General features: G+C 41.0%; 1 protein-coding gene and 1 long non-coding RNA gene across 2 annotated transcripts in view; both read left to right on the top strand.

The window, feature by feature from the left end:
• LOC311095818 overlaps positions 1 to 4,598 on the top strand; it is a 47,853-nt gene extending 43,255 nt beyond the window's left edge. Inside the window, exons 2-3 of the long non-coding RNA XR_014608911.1 lie at positions 3,977 to 4,043; positions 4,543 to 4,598. This is a non-coding gene — a long non-coding RNA (uncharacterized lncRNA). The remainder of the gene's footprint in view (positions 1 to 3,976; positions 4,044 to 4,542) is intronic.
• Positions 4,599 to 15,093: 10,495 nt separating this feature from the next.
• Positions 15,094 to 19,401, top strand: LOC311095679 (uncharacterized protein). Its single transcript, XM_084134327.1, has 4 exons — positions 15,094 to 15,397; positions 17,937 to 18,008; positions 18,162 to 18,442; positions 18,760 to 19,401. The coding sequence occupies exons 1-4, from the start codon at positions 15,295 to 15,297 to the stop codon at positions 19,393 to 19,395; spliced, it is 1,092 nt and encodes a 363-aa protein (XP_083990453.1). The 5' UTR covers positions 15,094 to 15,294; the 3' UTR covers positions 19,396 to 19,401.
• The last annotated feature ends 4,599 nt before the right edge of the window (positions 19,402 to 24,000 follow it).

Genomic DNA, 24,000 nt, shown 5'->3' with positions numbered 1-24,000 from the left:
CATGTGGCTAATTATATGCTTGTTTCTATTTATACAGCCACGGGTACCAAACTGGGGGATTCAACCAGCACAGAGTAGGAACAATGTGATCTGATTTTACTGGATCACATTCTGCACAAATAGAGAAATTTAACAAATTACAAGAACATTTGGTCAAAGGAGCATTTCTTGAAGAAGCAGCTGGTACATACAGGTAAATACAGGGCTTCTTGTGTGAGCTCTGCATGCATTCAACTTGTGCTGCTGTATATATGCACCGTATGAGTTCATGCATAGCTTGCACTATTAGCTGTATGTATTTTTTCTCTGTCCAATGTATGATTCAGGTCCATGTCATACAGGGGCGTCAGACTGGGGGTAAAACCAGTACTGATTACCAGGGCCCCAAGGGGAGAGAGGGCCCTTGAAAAGTCTGGAATATATTTTATTTTACCTGGATATTTTCATTTCCTAATTAAATTTCCTAATGAATGTCAGATGAAATGTAAAGTTAGTGTATTGGCTGAATAACTTGGTTGATTGACTGACTGGTCCCACCCCTTGCTAATGCGCCAAATGGTTTAGTCCATCTGCAGCTTTCTGTTTATGTTATGAGCGCAAACTTCTGTTGTAGAAATGTCTTTCTCAAAGAAAGCCATATCAGGCCACTAAAAAAGAAAGGAAAGACAGGAGAAGGAAAGAAAACAAAATGAGGGGAAACAATTGGTAACTGACTTCTTTTCAAAGAAAGGTGAGAACAAACTAGAACACGAAATCTATAGTGCTAAACTGCTTGAATATCTCAAATGAACTGAGACAACCCACTGAAAGAGCAGAACATACACTTTCAGATGATCATGTGGGGTGGTTGAGGAACATGGGGGCCCATCAGGACTGCCTATGCATAGGGCCCGGGATCTTGTGCTATGCCCCTACATGGGAAGCAAAGTGTAGCCTGTGGGGTCCCATCCAATAACTATGAAAATCCCCTGTAATGTATGTTGTAGGTGACTCGACAGAATGAACGAGGAAAGGGTGAGAGAACAAGAGAAATGAAGAGGAGTACTTAACACATTAAAACCTTGGATCTATACAAACTTTTTTTAGTGATAAATTGTGTGAATCGAGCATAGGAAATTAATGTTCACTATCAGATGAACCCGAGGAGTGCGTGAGAAGATGCCATATGTCTGGTCACCTGACGTTAGTGCCCTGACTCTCTAATGCCCAGCGAGGCACGACTGGCACACTGAGCTCTGCCTATCTCCACCTGTCACCCGATCTGCTGCCGTTTGTGCCAAATTATCAATGTTTCTCAGCCACTGAACAAGCCTACAGTGACAGATGCACTATAAGGAGAAATGTCCTTTTCATCTGCTTATAGCCGTAGCCGTGAGGAGTGTGAGAGTCCTCGATTCTCCACAGCAGCTGCAGCACAAACTAGTCACGACCTGGAGGACTGGATGCTCCTGATGGGTAATTAACCCAGTTCTGTAGGAGCACGTGGGCGAGAACTATCATGGCATGAGGACCTCTGGTGGATTGATTTGAAAGTAGAGGAAAAGAGCTAGGAGGATCTCTTTTGTTGCATCTTATCCATATTGTATGAAGTGAAACAGGGGCTGACCGAGGCATGCTTTCAGAAAGATATAACACACTCTAGGGAAAATCTGAGGAAATCCTGAAGGATTCACAGTGCCAAAGTCTGAGTGATCATCTAAATCAAAGAATTTCATTCAAAGGGCTGTGAAGAGACTGAGCGAGGTCAGTGGAGAAAATATACAGGATAAAAAAGCCTATCGAATTTTCAGTAGCACTTAAAAGGTTCTTCACATGAACATAAGTTAAGGGATAGTTCACCCAAAATTAAAAAATCTAACCCTTTACTCATGTCATTCCTAACCTAAGATATTTAATGTCAAAAAGTCAGTCTGTCACGAACTGGCGGTGTAGATAAACACGAAGAAGGCTAATTAGTTCAGTCTCTTTACATGATAATTCACTAGATACACAACAAAGAGGGCAGGAGAAAGCACACCACATCTATTCACAGACGAGACCAAACAATGAAACACAAACAGAACAGAACTTAAGTGCACGTGATAATAAGGGAGATAATGAGCGCACAGCTGAACATAATGAGTAACCAAGACAACCAACGACGAACTCAGGCAGAAGGTGGTGAGACACAAAAAGTCCATACTAACAGAACTGTGAAACAGTCATACGGGCTGGAACAACATGGCAAGAGTAAATGATGACTAATGATCCTTTAATGCAATAGCTAACCAGAAGTAACAACAAACAATATTTTGACAGCATTTATTGATCTTGATTAATGTTCATGTCTGCATATACTAATACATGTTTAACGTTTCAAGTTTATTTAAATTAGATAAAGTGTAATGAACAAACATGAAATAGCAATGAACAATAGTATATTAAAGGGGTCGTTGATTATGATTTCACTTTTCTAACTTTAGTTCAGTTCAGTTCAGTTTATTTATCCCTTAGGAAATTAGTTTTGCACAGGTGCCACACATCACATAAACACAAGAACACACAAGTAGACAAGTTAAAAAAGGCAAATGGTTACAGACTATTCAACATTAAAATAGCAGTTGGTATAAATGAGTTTTTGAGCCTCTTGGTTTCCCCCCATTGCTCTATATCTACGGCCTGATGGGAGCATAACAAACTCTTTGTGTAATGGGTGTGATGGACAGTTGATTATCGAATAGGCTTTTTTAACAACCCGTTCTTTAACAATGTCCTGGAGCAATATCTGTTGAACTCCAATCCCTTTAGAAGCAGTCTTAATCAGCTTAGTCGTTCTGTTTCTATTGGACAGGCTAGTACAATCAAACCATACAATGGCGCAGTAAGAAATGACGGATTCGATAAAACTCTGATAAAACAGTGTCATCAACACTGAACACACTTTAAAAGAGTTAATTTTTCTTAAGAAAAACATACGCTGTTGAACCTTTTTACAAATGGCATCAGTATTGGCATTAAAATTTAATTTGTTATCAATCACTATACCAAGATATCGATATTCGTCCACAAGCTCAATGTCCCTTCCATTTATAACAGTAGGAGAGACTGAAATGGATGATTTTCCAAAGTCTATAATCATGTCTTTGGTCTTTGATATATTTAAATTTAGATTACAATTTGCACACCAAGAGACAAAATCCTCCACCACAGGTCAATAATTAGTGTGTAATGTTGCTGTTTGAGCAGAAACAACATTTGCAAAGTTACAACACTCAAAGTTCAAAGCAAAGGGAGATATTTGCTTTTAAAGAAATTGCTTTTTAAGGACTACAACAAACGGCTGGTAGAGACTACAAAACATTCCTCCCGGGTTAGTGACATCACCAACCCTAACATTTACATAAACAGAACTTAAGTACACATTCGGAACACGTTAAGTACATGCCGGGAACACGATTTATAGATTATCATGACAGAATATGCTAATCAATGACTAGAAGATAACTACACATCAGCTTCATAAACTCATCAACTAACCGTTCAGAAATGTTCTGTTGCTTCTACATGTTGTCACTTCTTGAGTCTCTTCATCTTTGTCTGAATCCGGTTTGAACATAAAAGGCAAAAAGTTTTTTAAATGTTCAGTGCATGTGTGTGTGAGGTAAGAGGAGCTGCTAACACACATGCTGCGTTCCAAACCGCATACTTCCCTACTATTTAGTATGGGAAAAAGAGTAGGCGAGCGAAAAAGTATGTACGAATCCAAAAGAGTAGGCGAGAATTACCTGGGTGACGTACTAATTATCGCGACATTCGGTCTTAAGTGCGTTCGAATATGCCTACTTTCCTACTATATAGTAGGCGAAAACAGTACGTGAAGGAAGCAGTACGTTAGAAACATAAGTATTCATAAAAGAGTAGGCCAGAAGTTCCCGGATGGTTTACTGCTTCTGGACAGATTTTCGAGTGCTCAGCGATGGATACTCTTCTATCCCAGGAGGCCACGCGAGAGCATACGTCATTATCAAACATCGCAGAGATCAGCGACGCGGGTGCTTTCAAATGTGAGTAAACACGGTTCCTTGTGTTAAAATTGCATGTGTTGAACTACTGTAGAGTAAACTGTTGAATTGTTGAAGGTGTAAAGACATTACACAGTAAAGTATAGTTGTGATTTTGATGTAAAAACACGTTTTATTATGTATAACGTTAGCTAACAGGGGAGCTCCAGTAAAGACACGTAAGTTACGTCTCTAAAGTGGATTTACATAAACCATATACATCTTAAAGACGCTTATTTTAATGTCTATTTACATCTGACAGGAAAATCTTGAAATATCACAACATGAAATAGACATCTGAGTGATGAATGTGTGCTATTATGTAGAACAAATCTATAAAGTAACTAATGTTAAACATAAGTTATCTATTTTATTTGTCCATTAGTAGTTGATAAATTGAGGAACATTTATGTTGGATAAAAAGTTAAAACAACCTCAACGTAAATGTAGTGTTGAGTTCATAAATCACAGAGGTAATGTGAATCTTGTCTGGATGTTACAGGGACAGATGAACAGATGTGTGTTTATCTGGTGGAGAGTGGCTCATGAAGGCTTTGAGTGAGTATATTACAGAAATGAATAACAACTATTTAAATCTTAAGTTGTAGTTTATTTTAATTATTGTAATTTCAAACAGAGCTATTACAGCACCTTTCTGATTCTTGATTTCTGTGCATTTGCTGCAAAGCTTCTGTGCTGGAGCAGGACCTGCAAGGAAAGATGATGGCGGCATTTGTGGAAAAAAAGCGTTTTTGTCTTCTAAATAATACTGAAATCAAATGACATTGTGCGGTTGAAATTACTGCTTTTGTGTTATGTTTGTGCATTTTGTAGGATCTGAAATGTCAGCAGGCTGGTGTGAGTGCTGAGGATGAGGAGCCCAGAGCTGAATCCTGGAGATGGTGCCATGGATGAGACCCACCATCACTCCACCTGCCCTTACGAGACCCTCCATCACTCCACCAGCCCTTATGAGACCCTCCATCACTCCACCTGCCCTTACGAGTCCCTCCATCACTCCTCCTGCCCTTACGAGACCCTCCATCACTCCACCTGCCCTTACGAGACCCTCCATCACTCCACCTGCCCTTACGAGACCCTCCATCACTCCACCTGCCCTTACGAGACCCTCCATCACTCCACCTGCCCTTACGAGTCCCTCCATCACTCCACCTGCCCTTACGAGACCCTCCATCACTCCACCTGCCCTTACGAGACCCTCCATCACTCCACCTGCCCTTACGAGTCCCTCCATCACTCCTCCTGCCCTTACGAGACCCTCCATCACTCCACCTGCCCTTACGAGACCCTCCATCACTCCACCTGCCCTTACGAGACCCTCCATCACTCCACCTGCCCTTACGAGACCCACCATCACTCCACCTGCCCTTACGAGTCCCTCCATCACTCCACCTGCCCTTACGAGACCCTCCATCACTCCACCTGCCCTTACGAGACCCACCATCACTCCACCTGCCCTTACGAGTCCCTCCATCACTCCACCTGCCCTTACGAGACCCTCCATCACTCCACCTGCCCTTACGAGACCCTCCATCACGAGACCCACCATCACTCCACCTGCCCTAACGAGACCCTCCATCACTCCACCTGCCCTTATGAGACCCTCCATCACTCCACCTGCCCTTACGAGACCCACCATCACTCCACCTGCCCTTACGAGTCCCTCCATCACTCCACCTGCCCTTACGAGACCCTCCATCACTCCGCCTGCCCTTACGAGACCCTCCATCACTCCACCTGCCCTTACGAGACCCTCCATCACTCCACCTGCCCTTACGAGTCCCTCCATCACTCCGCCTGCCCTTACGAGACCCTCCATCACTCCGCCTGCCCTTACGAGACCCTCCATCACTCCACCTGCCCTTACGAGACCCTCCATCACTCCACCTGCCCTTACGAGTCCCTCCATCACTCCACCTGCCCTTACGAGACCCTCCATCACTCCGCCTGCCCTTACGAGACCCTCCATCACTCCACCTGCCCTTACGAGACCCTCCATCACGAGACCCACCATCACTCCACCTGCCCTAACGAGACCCTCCATCACTCCACCTGCCCTTATGAGACCCTCCATCACTCCACCTGCCCTTACGAGACCCTCCATCACGAGACCCACCATCACTCCACCTGCCCTTACGAGACCCTCCATCACTCCACCTGCCCTTATGAGACCCACCATCACTCCACCTGCCCTAACGAGACCCTCCATCACTCCACCTGCCCTTACGAGACCCTCCATCACTCCACCTGCCCTTATGAGACCCTCCATCACTCCGCCTGCCCTTACGAGTCCCTCCATCACTCCGCCTGCCCTTACGAGTCCCTCCATCACTCCGCCTGCCCTTACGAGACCCTCCATCACTCCACCTGCCCTTATGAGACCCTCCATCACTCCACCTGCCCTTACGAGACCCTCCATCACTCCATCTGCCCTTACGAGACCCTCCATCACGAAACCCACCATCACTCCACCTGCCCTAACGAGACCCTCCATCACTCCACCTGCCCTTATGAGACCCTCCATCACTCCACCTGCCCTTACGAGACCCTCCATCACGAGACCCACCATCACTCCACCTGCCCTAACGAGACCCTCCATCACTCCACCTGCCCTTATGAGACCCTCCATCACTCCACCTGCCCTTACGAGACCCTCCATCACGAAACCCACCATCACTCCACCTGCCCTAACGAGACCCTCCATCACTCCACCTGCCCTTATGAGACCCTCCATCACTCCACCTGCCCTTACGAGACCCTCCATCACGAGACCCACCATCACTCCACCTGCCCTAACGAGACCCTCCATCACTCCACCTGCCCTTATGAGACCCTCCATCACTCCACCTGCCCTTACGAGACCCACCATCACTCCACCTGCCCTAACGAGACCCTCCATCACTCCACCTGCCCTTACGAGACCCTCCATCACTCCACCTGCCCTTACGAGACCCTCCATCACGAGACCCTCCATCACTCCACCTGCCCTTATGAGACCCTCCATCACTCCACCTGCCCTTATGAGACCCTCCATCACTCCACCTGCCCTTATGAGACCCTCCATCACTCCACCTGCCCTTACGAGACCCTCCATCACTCCACCTGCCCTTACGAGACCCTCCATCTCTCCACCTGCCCTTACGAGTCCCTCCATCACTCCACCTGCCCTTACGAGTCCCTCCATCACTCCACCTGCCCTTATTGCCTCAGATTGTGAAGCACAACACATCACGCAACAACCTCCGGCACGAGGGAACGGCTCAGTGGCAAGGAATCAAAATTCCATCAGTGACAGAATGGAGAAAAAAACCTCAGGAGAACCCAGACTCAGTCGTGGGGCCAGTTCTCCTCTGGCCAACGAGCGAACAGTGTGTGATTATGATCCAGGCAGCGGTACAGGTCAGAGGTCAGACTGGTCGTGTCGATGAGGCCTTCACAGGGCTGATGAGGCTGGCACTTCAGCACTGCGTTGTTGTCACATCCAGGCGCTGGTCCTTCATCAGATCTGGATCCGGCCTGGATCCAACGGACTGCGGTAAACCTCAGTATAAACAGAGAGACTAATATTAGCGTAGATGCCATTCTTCTTATGATGTAACGAGTACATCAGGATTTATGGGAAGTGTTCCCGGTTCCGGCTGACCTAATCTATGCAGCCTAACATGGAATTACAGAAGTCTATAATGTGTTATGTAAATGCTAGGTCAAAGAGATGTGTTTTTAATCTGGCTTTGAACTGACAGAGTGTGTCTGCTTCCCGGACAATGTTAGGAAGACTGTTCCAGAGTTTTGGTGCTAAATAGGAAAAGGATCTGCCGCCAGCAGTCGATTTAGATATTCTAGGTACTATCAACTGGCCGGAATTTTGAGATTGCAATAGACGTGAAGGACTATAATGCGTTAAGAGCTCGCTCAAGCACTGCGGAGCTAAACCATTTAGTGCTTTGTAAGTAATCAGCAATATTTTAAAATGTATACGATGTTTAATAGGGAGCCAGTGCAGTGTTGACAGAACCGGGCTAATATGGTCATACTTCCTGGTTCTGGTAAGAACTCGAGCTGCTGCATTTTGGACCAGCTGTAGTTTGTTTATTAAGCGTGCAGTGCAACCAATGACTTTCAAATGAAAGATTGGTATCAAAGAGCACACCCAGGTTCCTAACCGACGACGAAGACTTAACAGAGCAGCCATCAAGTGTTAGACAGTATTCTAGGTTATTACGTGTGGAAGTTTTTTGTCCAATAATTAGAAACTCTGTTTTTTCAGAATTTAGCAGTAGGAAATTACTAGTCATCCAATTTTTTATATCAGCTATGCATTCCGTAAGTTTCGTCTGGGCGTGAAGAAATATAGCCACAACAAACATTTCAAGTGGTTCCCCCAAATTTAACTGAAAATGCTACTTTTAGCTCAAAATTAAACAACCCCCTGAATAGAATGTTGAAAACAAAACAGGTGTTGTCTCACTTATCAAGGGCTTCATTAGTTGCACCAGGTGTGCTTGAGCTGGAACACATGAAATATCTGAACAAGCGAGGTTTGTTGAGTGTCACGTTTGACTGCTATTAGAAATATGGCTAAGTCAAAAGAAGGGTCCAAAAAGTTACGAGAAAATATCATCGCCCTTCACAAACAAGGAACAGGATACAAAAAGATAGCGAAGGCACTAAATATTCCTCGAGAATCCGTTGGAAGCATAGATCGCAAGTTCAAAGTTAAAGGAACAGTGGTTACACTCCCTGGACGGGGCAGAAAAAGGAAGATATCAACAGTTAGAGAAAAAACCCTGGAGTGACGACAGAAGACCTGCAACAAGACCTGGTGGAAACAGACTCTGAGGTTTCAGCTGCACAGTAAGGCTCGTACTAAGAGCTCCAAGACTACACCACTAATGACACAAAAACTTAAGAAATCATATAAATATGCCACAGAAGTTTTGGGATTCTGTTCTGTGGAGTGATGAAACGAAACTGGATCTTTTCGGCCCTCTGGATCAGCGGTGTGTCTGGAGGAAGAAGAATGAAGCATCAGCTGAACAGAACACTGTCTACAGTTCAGCATGTGGAGCTCGTAATGCTTCAGATGACTTGTTCAGAGCAGTTGGTAAAACATGTTTGGCATGTTTGGTCTTTTTTGAGCTTATAGACTTTCATAAATGCCTCACAAAGCCTATTCATATTTGACTGGGTAATACGATTGTGATAAGTCAACCCACGGTTATGTGCTGGATGGATAATTGCATCATTCTCTGTTAATCACAGCAATATCATTTCCCATTTTTCCAATTACAGTTAAGCTTCAGGGATTCAAAACAGGTTCTCTGATATTATTAATAGCAACATAAGAATGTCTCTGTGGAAACTGAGCCATAATATATATGTATAAGAAAAGTCATCAGAGTGAGTCACGATGTGCCCACTCACATCAACACGTGATGTTCAAGCGACATTTGTGCTTTATTTCAGATAAACGAGTTACTTCTGTGTGTTTAATTTGGCCAGTGACGCAGTCAATAGCATCTGGGTGGAAACCTAAACACTTAAAATCCAGTTCAAAGAAAAAATTGGTTTAACAGCTTAAGGACACTGTGACCAATGAAGGCAAAACTATATCAGGGTTAGAGTGCCACATCAGCTGTTGTTCTTGAGGAGGCAGAACTTTAAAATCTGCGGGTTATCTGATCCGTGAAACTGGGATTGTCACGATGCACACACAAGAAACAGGGGTTAGATCCAAGTGCAGTATGAATTATTATTTGGGGAATTCCATAAGCATAATCCAGTCCAGGCAATAGTCGATATCATAATCCATCCAAAACAAGAACATAAACAGGAACACAGAAGAAACAGAAGTGGCATGATAAATACAAGGACTCCGTGACACATACTAAAACAGACAGGGTATATATACACAGGGAAATGACAATGCTAATGGGGAACAGGCTGAGTGCAATGATCAGTGATATGGGACAGCTGAGTGCAATGAAAAGACAAGGATCATGGGGGATGTAGTTCAAGAGTGTGATGGACACCGTGGGGAAGGAGGACATCTAGTGGTGACCCAAGGAACATAAACCAGACACTGTGACAGGGATGTGAATTCAGAGAACCAGTAACCATAAAAGTTTAATTGAACAGAATAGCAGTGTGACTGAACCCGATATACTCCCGACAGACGCCCAGAGGAGAGATAGATCATGCCAATGCAACGTGTGTTCTTTATTGTGTTCATTATTGATCTCCTGCACTGACACCATTGAGAACTGAACTGAGCTGAGCTGGACGATGACATCACGGTTTTCTCCAGAGCGGATATATATATAAATTAACAAAATTAATAACTTTTTTACAACAAAATGAAACATCACTGAACTTACTTGAGCTGGTCTGTGATGCTATTTTCTTCTGGAAACAAACTTTGTTGCATTATTTTCCTGTTATCTCTGTAAAGCTGCTTTGAAACACTCTGTGTTGTAAAAAATATATATAAATAATTTACTTGATTTGATCAGAAATCTCTCAATGCACTTTTAATAGGGACTGTTTCAAAAAGGTAAATCTGGTACAACTTTAGATTGAAGTATTAGGGTAATTTGCATTAAGACAAAAATGTCACTCATGCCAGGCGACCAAAGTTTGCACCAATAGCCATAATTAGTGAAAACAAAACATGCTTCTTTTGGGACATGTTTTTTGCTATAGTTGTGTGAAAAACACAACTAAAAGCAGTTAGTACAGTAAATAATTATAATTTTAGGATATAAATTTAGCATATTTAGGATTAAACATATTTAGGATTTAGATATACAGATATACCAGTATGTGAAGCTCTTTAGTCACAGTTGGCCATGTCAAAATTCCGACTTGAATCCTATTGAACACATTTAAAGATAGATTGCATAAAGGTTTCATCAAAAGCAAGTCTTTTGGAAAAACTAGAAACTATTTGGAAATCAATAACAACAGAGACTGTGGAAAAGTACTGTAAAAACAATGCCAGCAAGAATGCAAGCTGTTATCAAGGCCAAAGGATGCCATACAAAATATTATTTTATATTATATTATATTATATATATATATTTTTTTTTTGTTATTATGTGTGAATAAAGAGTATTTAGTTGTTTCAGTTTAAAATTTGCCTAAAAAAATTACTTTTTTTTTAAACAAGTTTTTGACAGATTCCTATAAAATGTGTGTTTCCTGTTTATCATGATAGGTGGTCTAATAAATGTGTTAAGCACTGTAAATAAAGTACAGCGCTACAGGTCCAAGTTTTCACTCATTAAATGACACCATTAGTCCACAGCGCCACCTGGAGGCCGTTTTTGCGTTACTGCACCAAATAAACAACAAAATATAACATTGAATAAACATTGTTTTTCCATCTGAATCATCATTATGGTTGATATTGAAATTTCAATGCAAAATAAATGTTGAATCATCATTACCATATCGATGAAAACCTGATGTCATTAATGTTGATGGCAACAATATTGGAACAACATTGATCTATAGTTATCTTTATGATTGATTAAGCATTGATATTTGGTTTACCGGGCGATCGCTGAATGTGTTGAAAAGTCATTGATTTATAGTTGACCGGGAAACGACGCTGTTGTTGAAAAGTCATCGACATATAGTTGACCGGGAAATATGATTGAAAATTCATCGATTTTTGGTTGACCGGGCTTAGCCCCACAAATGCCTCGTTAATTTTAAAGACATAGCCTATTTATTATTGTTAGCCTGTTTTTGCGGTGAGATTTATGCATGCGCTCGAGCGCTACTTCTCGCTATAGCCTATGCTATATTCCTCCATGCACCCAGTATTTAAGCAGAAATTAATATGCGATTAGTCGACCAGAAAAATCTTTTGTCTATGGTAACTCTAATCAATACATTTACTATTTAATTAGTTATAAGTATCCAGTTATTTATATTAGTTAACAATTAGTTCTGAACTACTAAAATAATAAACATGATTTTTGAGTCACTTGGCCTCATAAATTGTCCTTATGAAAGATGTCACTGCAAGCTATATCTTTTCACCTCCCTTTAATTCGAATACATCCATGAACATACTGTGCAGTTTAGAAAAGTGCTTTGAATGTAGGGGAAACATGATAGCCTACAACACATGGACAAATATACGATCATTGAAAAATCATAGGCCTATAGGCTACTGAATTTGTTCCAAGTGTTCGAATATGTGTTCTGTTTAACTTAAATGCTTATTTTTTTGCATTGTGATTTTTTTGTTGTTGTAGATGCTCTTACTCAGCAGATGGACAGCCGCCGTCACCCAATTCACTTTTGCACAGGCTGTGCGCCAGACCGGGCGAGGGACTGGACGACAAAATATTCAGGCGTCAGAGGGTTGAAGTGTAAATAAAGATATAAATAATTAATTATTTATTTAAATAATTAAATAAAAAGGCTAATAAAAATGAATTTGTTTTTAGTGTGGTGTGTTCAGTGTTTTATACAAGATTTAAAATGTTCCATTACTTTTTAACATCCTGGCTGTAGATAAAGCAGGCTATTTAATTTATGGCATTACATTTAAAATTAACATTTAAAAACGATTGAAATTCCATTGAAATCACGTTGATCCTTAGTTCAGTTGACATTTCAACATTGTTTCAATATTCCTGATAATTGAAATACCATTGAAATTCCGTTGATCTATGGACAGGATTTTAACGTTTTTTCAATATTAAAACAGGGTGCAAAATGATGTAGAATCAACACCAGAGTTCGTGTTGACTTAATGTTGAAAACGGAATGTTGATTTAACATAGTTTCAATGACTGTTTGCTATCTGGGATATCATCCTATATATGGGTGGTTCTTCAACTACGGGCACTTTTGGCCTTGTGAACTTGAGGTAAAAAAAAGTGTTCAAATCAAAATTGTCACAGTCTAACAGTTAAATATAACTAGTCTAGTTTAATGATCCATAAGAGAACGCACTTACATTATAAGACAAATTGGTGTTTTTTGACATATTTTCCGATCCGCACTGAACAAATGTCATTTCCATCACATGCAAATATTTGATTATTATTTAAAATTATTATGATATACATAATTTCTTAACAGTGTAAGACCACTTTCACACATAGTTTTACCAATTTATACCTATATTGCAATTACCATAGATTTGTGGATTAAGTAAATTAATTGTCATGAGGCCCAAACACAAAGCTTACATCCAGCACAACCTGAAATATAATATTGCATTGGTTAGATACATTTCAGAAAAATAACTACTTGTGTTATTACATTAAGTGGAACATTATCCCATAAACTATGCAGAAATTTTTAATGAGTGATTAGAATTTTGTACATATTTTTTAAAAAGTTATGAGGTGGTGGAAATGACTGGGTGTTGTGGAAATGACAATGAATGGACATCCATGTAGAAAAACAGAAAACATTTATTTGAAACCCATTTAACAAATCATTAGTCATTAGTCTGTTTGGTTCCATAACCAGATGAACAGTTACAGTCTTACTGTAAACAACTTTAACCACAAATAGTGAGATCTTTATCCAGTTGACCTCCGCAGCATCTTAAAAATAGATGAAAAGGCATTTAAACAAATATATATTTGAATAAATACATTAGCGTTGTACATTTCAATAAATAAAATATTCATATGTAGCCACTCAATCTATGAATTCCACCTTGTAAGCATAAATGTCATTTCCACCTCACCTTTGTCATTTCCACCCAAGAAGGTAATGTGGTGGAAATGACGGTAATGTGGTGGAAATGACGGTGGTGGAAATGATAATCCTACAGTATTTTGTAAAAAAATCCAAGCTAGTATTACATATTAGCTATGAATTGGTAGTTAGCATTGCATGCATGCAAAATACATCTATTTGTGTTAAAAAATCAATTTATTTACAAACTCATTTATTGTTACGCCATGTTTGGAAATTACATACAATAAAAATATTTTCATTTTAAGCAACATTTACCTTGAGTTTTCTTCTCCAAGTTGCTGAAGAAATTTAAAATCTCCTCCATGTCAGACATGTACTATGATGTCATTGTTCATCTCCATAGAAACTACCCAATGCGTTGTGGTGGAAATTACGGCAATACTGTGGGACAACTATATTTTGTATATAAAATCACATTAATAGTTGTCTGACCTTAAATACCTCAATTATGTTTTGATTCTTTTACTGATACTTTATTCAGTCATATTAAAAAAAAAATAGATAAATCATTTTTTTACACTTCTTTTTCATTATTGAAGGTCAGAAGTCTGGGTGTGGGACAAGCACAAAACAGCAATATTTGCATGTATAATGATGTTTAAAAAGGTGAAAAAATCATCGTAGACTACCGGTAAAAAGTTCCTAAAGTACTTTCATTGTAAATTTAACTATGAAAGTGTTAATTTTTCAAAATTAAATGTTTTTTATAAAATATGATCAAAGGACATGAAAGTGCCCATAGTCTAAGAATTGCCCATATACAAAATGAATACAAAAATATACAGTGGGGCTCTAAAGTCTAATTTCACTTTAGACCTGGTTCTGATCTTATTTGAGAGGAGTAAAAGAAACAACCAACACTCACTGCAAGTCCTACAAACTAATGTGACCATTTAAGATGTATGGCTGAACAGTAACCGAGAAATGCGTGTTTGGTTAGAGGCGAGTATGCAACGTTTGAAAAAAAAACGTTATAATTTTTTTTTTTTTTAATCATTTTCTATAGAGACCCACGTTTTTGTACAAGCCTTCCGACGGAGTACAAAGTAAATATGTTAATGTTACACCAATGAATGATCCCACAGGTCTAAAGGTGATGATACACAGGGCAACTTTTGAGCAATGTTGCTGGGCAATCTTGCCGAGCGATTGCGTGGGCCCTGTGTGTGTCTCATCTGGCTGCCCGTTAAGAGCGCGTATCTTTAGTGTGTTCGTGTCTGCGATGTGCGTCTGCAGAGACTGCGCGTGTGTGTGACGCAGGCGGACAGCAGCCAATAGCGCGAGACACATGCGCAGCAGAGTTGCGCAGTTACATGCGGAGGAGCGCAGCCATTACACTTGATCTGAAATCTTTATAAACAGTCGCTCGGATTGCACTGGCCAAATCATTTCTCTACAAATTCCGTTATAGTGTACTGAAAGTGGCTCAACATGTGAGTGGGATTTGACTGATTCTGAGCTCAGGAAAGTTGTGAAACTTCAGGAGGTTTATCAGGGAATGATGATGGAGTCTCCGCTCGGGAATGATGACCTCACGCCTGCGGGCTCGAGATCTGCGCACGCATCCTCTCAGCGCGAGTCCGCCGCGCCGCTTCTGCTCTGTGAGTTCTGGAGTTATAGTGAATCTGGCTGTATTCTTCAGTAAAGTTGGCTACTGTCTGCTCAATAACAGAGACTTAATTAGACGACAACTAATTAATTTAGTAAAGCATAACATACAAACATTTCGAGACAGACTCACCCCAATCTCTGAGGTTAATAGTATCTACCTCAGCACAAGCCAGTGTGATTTTAGCTATATTCATGTGTCCTGCGAAGAACTGCACTGCCCAAATCCTTGAGAGAGTTCTACCAATCAGAGACTACCTTGGAAACAAGAACTTTGCTAGAAAAGCTCATTGCAAACTATGTAGTTCATTTAATTAAATTAAATTCATAAATACAAATTAATTTATTTGTAGCCATAGCACTTTTCACAATAAATATTGTTTCAAAGCAGCTTTACAGAAAATGCATGTCTACATTACAATTTAGACTTAGAGTGATCTGTAATCAATGAAGTGAATCAATCAAAACTAAATTTAGCTAGTTGGTCAATAACTTTATTCTAGAGCTGCTGTAAAGCCAAAACAATCTCTGTTACTGTAATTTCCTATTATGACTGTAAAGCTGCTTTGAAACAATCTATGTTGTTAAAAGCGCTGTATAAATGAAGGAGACTTGACTTGTAATCAAGTCGGTTTCCCTACACTATCGAACAACTTATATATTTGCATAAATTTAATGTTTTGCAGTAAACGTGAAATATATTTATTTTAAAGCTTAAATAAATGTAGCTCATTTTATATTGTGTTTTCTTATTTGGTGGCATTGTTGGCAATGCTTCATGAATCAGTAGCTAACAGACCTTATGCACAGCAGCGCCATCTTTGATTTTTAACAGGAGTGAAAGCGAGGCTGTGAGGGATAGACATACATCTCTTCAGTTAGGGTTGTACTGGTATTTAATGTGTTTTGGGATTGTTTTGCTGATGAAACACTGCAAAATATATATTTCAGAGAAATTTCAGTAGCCAAAAAGCTTCAGGCAACATGAGCTGTTGACAATTTTAAGTGATCTAGGAGCTTATACAGCTTTTACAGCGGATGCCATTGAAAACACGAAACGTCTATCCCTCACACACCTGTCACCGCGCCGCTCTGAATAAGGGCTATTTCTTCTTTAAAGGGAAATCTTTATGATAATTCTTTATGGAAATCATGATAAATCTTTTCTTCTTTATCATGAAAATCTGACTTTTCCCGCGTGTAAGTGCTATAATCAGGTCACCGGTGCTTCTACCAACCCAGAAAACTTGAAAAGTGAAACCCAGTAACTGTGTTCTGGTGAGCCTTTCTCTGCAAGCATGTCAAAAATAAGCCGATCTGATTTCGCTCTCCTTCTGACGTATGAAGAAGATCTTATTATAATATTACCGGCCCTTAATCTGCACGTTTACACACACCAGCCGACATTTGGTTCCACAAGCGACGACAGAGACCAGTTCTAACGCAATGATGAAGATCCAGCAAAGCCTGAAGCTGTTCTGTGGTTGAGCACAGACGAGCACTGAACACTATTGACCAGAACATGTCACCGCTGTCTTATAAACACCTCAGGAACTGTGGACACTTGTGGAGAAGTTAAACATGATGATGAGATGATCAGTGTAACTCCACAACAACTACAGAAATGTCTCCACTAACATTCAGAAGCTCTTCCTGAGTCTCTCCGTAAGGCTGCACTCGCTCCTGGTGATTCTGGGATTCTGGATGAGTGAGATGGGCCTGTTCTGTTATTGCCGGAGTTTCTGAAGCTCGAGTAAAGACTCCGCCCTCTTCTGAACGGAGGCGGAGCTAAAGCTCATTTGAAAAAAACGCACATTTTACTCACACCCAAAAAGGGGCAAATTTGACAAGCTATAATAAATGTGACCCCGGACCACAAAACCAGTCACATGGGTAAAGTTTTTGAAAGTGAGATTTGTCCATCATATAAAAGCTGAATAAATAAGCTTTCCATTGACATATGGTTTGTTAGGATAGGATAATATTTGGCCGAGATACAACCATTTAGAAATCTGGAATCTGAGGGTGCAAAAAAAATCAAAACATTGAGAAAATCACCTTTAAGTTGTCCATTTATTTTCACGATTGTGCTGCATTCACTCACAAAAATAAATGTGTTATATATTTAAGGTTGGAAATTTACAAAATATCTTTGTGGAACATTATCTTTACTTAATAACCTAATGATTTTTGGCATTAATGAAAAAGCGATCATTTTGACCCATACAATGTATTGTTGGCTATTGCCACAGATAAACCCGTGTGACATGTGACTGGTGACGTGATCCAGGGTCACAAATGATCTGGGGATTTAGAGCTGAGATTTTACAGACACATTCTGGGGACACCATAGATTTATATTACATCTTTTGAAAAGGGGCATATAATGTCACCTTAAAAACAAACTAACGCTATAATGTTTTGATTCTCGATCTCAGAGCTGTTTGGTTCTGATAGAACTGTTCGATTGATCATGTTTCCTCATGTTTACGCATTGATATTTCATGTTCTTTGTTGTGTTTGTGGTCACAGATCCCATTAGTGTTAACAACGCTTTATCATCGTCAGCAATTTTTAACATCAGAGACAACAAAGTCCCACATGGTCAGTATGTTATGGAACATGTACATCATATTTCATGAAGTGTTGTGCAGCTGTTGTATTTGTAAATGAACTAGACGATGTGCTGATTGTGATGTTTACATAAAAAGTGAAATGTTTTGATGTGACAGTGTATTGTAATCTCTAAACCGGCAGGTGTTGGCGGGATCGAGGCGGTTTCCACCTCGTCTGAGTTTACCCACGGTGCCATCGTGCTCCTGATCGAGGCGATGCAGAGGTGCTGGGACGTCTACAGCGCCAGAGAGCGCTCGCTGCTCTTCCAGAGCGTCCAGAAAGAGCTGGAAGGTCACGGCCACTCTTTACCTGTCGAGAAGATCCGCAGGAAATGGAATAACCTCATCGTGACGTACAAGAGAGTTAAAGATCGCAGCTTGCTGTGTGGAGGCCAAACCAAGACCTCGTGGGAGTACTTCGAAGTAAGAGATTAATAATAATGCATTTTCATTTCATTAAGCTTCCAGCATGTTTTTATCACATGACTTGGCTGCTCCAGGAATTCACTATATTCTCAATTCAAGAAATCATACTATTGTAAGAGTCTCAAACACGGTTCCTTTTTAGAAACACTGATGACCTGAAATACTTGAATAACCATAAATACCCGAAGAATAAAATGTTAATGTTGAGTACAGTAGTTTACCCTTAGAACAACACCGTTTGATCATGATCATGGACATAAAAACAGTATGATGGTGGAATCACAGTGTGACTGAATGATCTTCCCTGTTCACAGATGATGGATAACATATTAGGAAAGACTAAGTTTGTTCAGCGAGGCCCTGCTTCAGCCACTCTTGTTGGATTAGCAACTACAGCCAAAGCAGCTGTAAAATCCGAGGATCCTCCATCCAGCAGTGTTCCTGCGGTGGCTCCTCGTCTGCTTCCCACCGGGATCATCCCGACCTCTTCCCACATCCCGACCTCTTCCCAGATCCCAAACTCTTCCCAGATCCCGACGCCGGTGCAGTGCGAGGTTAGCACTGACTCTGCTCTGCCGAAGCCGGTGATCCGCCCGGCTCTGAGACGCTCAAGGCTCCGGCAGCTCCGGTTCGGCTCGGCTCAGCTCCGGCTCGGCTCCGCTCAGCAGCACGGGATCGGCTCGGCTCCGGCTCAGCTCCGGCTCAGCTCCGGCTCCGGGCCTGCCGAGGAACGCACCGAACTCCTGCGCTGCTTCCTCCGTGGTCAGGAGGAGCGCGCGCGTTCAGACGAGCAGCATCAGCGCAGGACAGATGCGCGCGAGCGGCGCAGGGAGAGATCCGCGCGGGCCGAGGCCGAAGCTATGACCAGGATGGCCACCGCGCTCGAGCTCATCTCCTCGAAGCAGGACACCATCATCGCTCTGCTGCAGAGGCTGGCCGATAAACACTGACACTTTCCCGTTTCTCTTCTGATAATATTGCTTCTGGAACTGAATAGTGTATCAACTGTATCCTGTTGTTTATAGTATATTTAAGTCACTGGTTTGGGATCCTTGTTACTGTTAAAAGCTTGAAAGAAATAAACATATGGACTCTTTAACATTATCAATATATACACTCTACTAAAGGATTATTAGGAACACCATACTAATACTGTGTTTGACCCCCTTTCGCCTTCAGAACTGCCTTAATTCTACGTGGCATTGATTCAACAAGGTGCTGAAAGCACTCTTTAGAAATGTTGGCCCATATTGATAGGATAGCATCTTGCAGTTGATGGAGATTTGTGGGATGCACATCCAGGGCACGAAGCTCCCGTTCCACCACATCCCAAAGATGCTCTATTGGGTTGAGATCTGGTGACTGTGGGGGCCATTTTAGTACAGTGAACTCATTGTCATGTTCAAGAAACCAATTTGAAATGATTCGAGCTTTGTGACATGGTGCATTATCCTGCTGGAAGTAGCCATCAGAGGAGGGGTACATGGTGGTCATAAAGGGATGGACATGGTCAGAAACAATGCTCAGGTAGGCCGTGGCATTTAAACGATGCCCAATTGGCACTAAGGGGCCTAAAGTGTGCCAAGAAAACATCCCCCACATCATTACACCACCACCACCAGCCTGCACAGTGGTAACAAGGCACGATGGATCCATGTTCTCATTCTGTTTACGCCAAATTCTGACTCTACCATCTGAATGTCTCAACAGAAATCGAGACTCATCAGACCAGGCAACATTTTTCCAGTCTTCAACTGTCCTATTTTGGTGAGCTCGTGCAAATTGTAGCCTCTTTTTCCTATTTGTAGTGGAGATGAGTGGTACCCGGTGGGGTCTTCTGCTGTTGTAGCCCATCCGCCTCAAGGTTGTGCGTGTTGTGGCTTCACAAATGCTTTGCTGCATACCTCGGTTGTAACGAGTGGTTAGTTCAGTCAAAGTTGCTCTTCTATCAGCTTGAATCAGTCTGCCCATTCTCCTCTGACCTCTAGCATCAACAAGGCATTTTCGCCCACAGGACTGCCGCATACTGGATGTTTTTCCCTTTTCACACAATTCTTTGTAAACCCTAGAAATGGTTGTGACTGAAAATCCCAGTAACTGAGCAGACTGTGAAATACTCAGACCGGCCCGTCTGGCACCAACAACCATGCCACGCTCAAAATTGCTTAAATCACTTTTCTTTCCCATTCTGACATTCAGTTTGGAGTTCAGGAGATTGTCTTGACCAGGACCACACCCCTAAATGCATTGAAGCAACTGCCATGTGATTGGTTGATTAGATAATTGCATTAATGAGAAATTGAACAGGTGTTCCTAATAATCCTTTAGGTGAGTGTACAGTGCCTATAAATAGTATGTTTTCATGTTTTATTGTTTTACAACATTGTTCCACAGAGGGTTTTTATTTTTGACACTCAATAACGGTATTGTTTTATGACAATAGTTCAGTCACAAAAATTATTACACTTGTAAATTAAAGGGGACATCATGAAAATCTGACTTTTTCCGTGTTTAAGTCGATGAGATGAATCAATGTAACTCCACAACAACTACATAAATGTCTCCACTAACATTCAGAAACGTCTAAAAGTGAAACTCTTCCTGAGTCTCTCCGTAAGGCTGCACTCGCTACTGGTTATTCTGGGATTCTGGATGAGTGAGATTGGCCTGTTCTGTTATTGCCCGAGTTTCTGAAGCTCATGTAAAGGCTCCGCCCTCTTCTGAACGGAGGCGGAGCTGCAGCTCATTTGCATTTAAAGCGACACACACAAAAACTGTGCGTTTTTGCTCACACCCAAAAAGTGGTGAAGGGGCAAATTTGACAAGCTATAATAAATGCTCTGGGGGTATTTTGAGCTGAAATTTCACAGACACATTCTGTGAACACCAAAGATTTATATTACATCTTATGAAGATGGGCATAATATGTCTCCTTTAAGGGAAAAAACTCCATTCAGAAGATGGACAGTTTTGAAATGAAAAGTAACGCCCGTTTCACACATACTCCGTTTGCAGTGCGTATGCGGTGCGTATTTTATTCCGTACCCATGTTAACAGGTTAGAGCTTTCACACTGCACGCGGATGCGGTCCGGCGATCCGTTCCAGTTGCGGTGCGTATACAGCAGTGCAGAGATCGTTTCCGCACCGAGTATATTTTTGCTGTGCTGCAAACGCTGAATTAAAGTGACAGCACATGTTTCGTGGTCAAAATGAACACAGATTGACCTGAAAATGTAGTAATTTCACCATAAATGCGTTTAATTAAATAAAATGTAGTAATCTCACCATAAATGTCTTTAATTAAATACTTTTTTTTTCATAGTCATCTTTTTACTTTAAGACCGGGGTAAAGCAAAGGAAAACTACAATTTACCTATACAAGATGACATAATGAACAACACTCGTCTCATTCGTGGAGGTGGAAAAACAAGTTCTTTGTGACATGCAAGATTTATTGTATTAAAATTTAAATGCAAAAGAAAAGGCATGAAAGTTGGCTGTTTTTGTAAATTTTAAGTTTTAATTTAAAATGTTTGCGATTTTAATATAAGTACATGGTTAAATATTTGACCACTTGATATATAACTATATAACTTGATATATATCTACTTAATATATAATTATATAGAAGTAATGCATTGAATAATACGTTGTTTAAATTGTTTAAACGTGAATATGTCTATTAAAGAGTGTATATGTGTACAAAGAGAATCGCAATGCTGACAAAACTTTTTTTAAATAAAAGTTGCTGATAACTTCTGGATTTGAAATACAAATAGTGAGTATGTGTTTGTAGTACAGCCGCGGATCAGTTACGCACTGCAAACGCAGCATACGTGAAAGCACCGCATACGCACCGCATACACACTAGAGGAAAAGAATGGCTCCAAAACTGATTAAGTCCCCAGTCTGCCGTGCAGGTACTGTAACAGGAGAATTGATGCTTTATTTTACAGAGCGCAATTCATTTATTTATTACTTAAAATGCCTTAAGGATCGGTCTCGTTTGAGATAAGCAAATTCTGTGCAGAACCGATGAGAGAAACCAACTAGAAATGTGTCTTGACTGAGTGTGGTCCAACTTCTGATGTTAGGGTGACGCATTTAGGATCATATTCAGGACAGGTCGCTTGAAAATCTCAAGCTGAAGCAGGTTAAATTTCTGAATCTGATCCACTAGAGGCGAGGCGACTCCACTGGCTGCTAACTTTCTTCTGCTTTCGCTGCGAGGCGTTATTATTAGAGTGAAAACAAAACTTACTTTATTACTTAAAAAGTTTAATTGGTAACTTTGTCTAACTAATTAATATTATCACATGGTACAAAAAAAATCGACAAGTTCGTTAAATGGACAGTATCATGTTCTTACTATGTGGGTTTTGTTCATATAAAACATCAGAGGAGAGCACTGTGACTGTTGATCGACTTTAATACTGCAACTAGAACACACCGCAAACCGGATGCCACAACTTCTACACATCCACAACGTAACACTGCCCTCTAGCGGGACCTTGATGTAACTAGCATCAATACTCACAGACTTGAGTTACTTTAATTACCTACATGCAGCCGCATATACTACAGACAGTGCTTGTCGGTAATTCTAGCGCTATTTAAAGGAACACGCCACCGTTTTTTGAAATAGGGGTTATAGAGAGCCTAAGTCCCTCCCCTTCCGGTTGACCACCGTGGGACCTTACTTCGGAAAAATATTGTATGGTAGTCAATGGCACGTTACAACAAATATTTTGATCTCTTTTGAATTGTGCCCTGAATTACACATATGATGTTTGTCAATTTAAAAGATACATTTTAAAGTCAAGAAAGTCGCAGTTTGATGTAAAACTGTTGAGGTATAAGACTGTGAAAATACGTAATTACAGAGACTACAAACCCAAAAGGCGCACGTGTGACGTCATACCTTTTCTCTCAATGAATGAAGCTAACTTTACTGAAGCTAACGTCTGTCTGTTTCTATAGTCTTACGTTATAATCTTAACGTTACGCCGTCATGCCTGAGTGTTTTGTACCAGACTGCACACATACGAGACCATGTTGGTGACGTGCATAGTGCGAGACGAGAGATGTAGTTCATTGAGCGATTTTCACATAAAACGAAATGTTACTCTTCTGTTTTATGACAAACTGCGACTTTCTTGACTTTCATAAATATCTTTTAAATTGACAAACATCATATGTGTAATTCAGGGCACAGTTCAGACGGAATAAAAAGATAAGTTGTCTCTCGCCATTGACTACCATACATATTTTTTCCGAAGTAAGGTCCCATGAGCCGGAAGCAGAGGGGAGGGACTTACACCGTTTCTCAATATGCGTTCTTGTCTGGACTTGTGAAACATCATCAGTCGCTGCCCAAGTACTGTTCCAATTCAAAGTTCACATCTAGCCAAGTCCAGTTCAAATCCCCGGATGTGTTCTTGATCCGCCCCTTTTACCGAGGATGCATCGAGAGGTGACTTGTGCGGACTTGAGACAGCCAGGTATCCCAGAATGCATCTCACACCAACCAGCAAGCGTCCGTCAATAGCAGAGG

The sequence above is a fragment of the Abramis brama genome (assembly GCF_963993115.1).
Source record: "Abramis brama genome assembly, chromosome: 14".
NCBI lineage: Eukaryota > Metazoa > Chordata > Actinopteri > Cypriniformes > Leuciscidae > Abramis > Abramis brama.
This window is presented reverse-complemented; position numbering and strand designations above follow the sequence as displayed.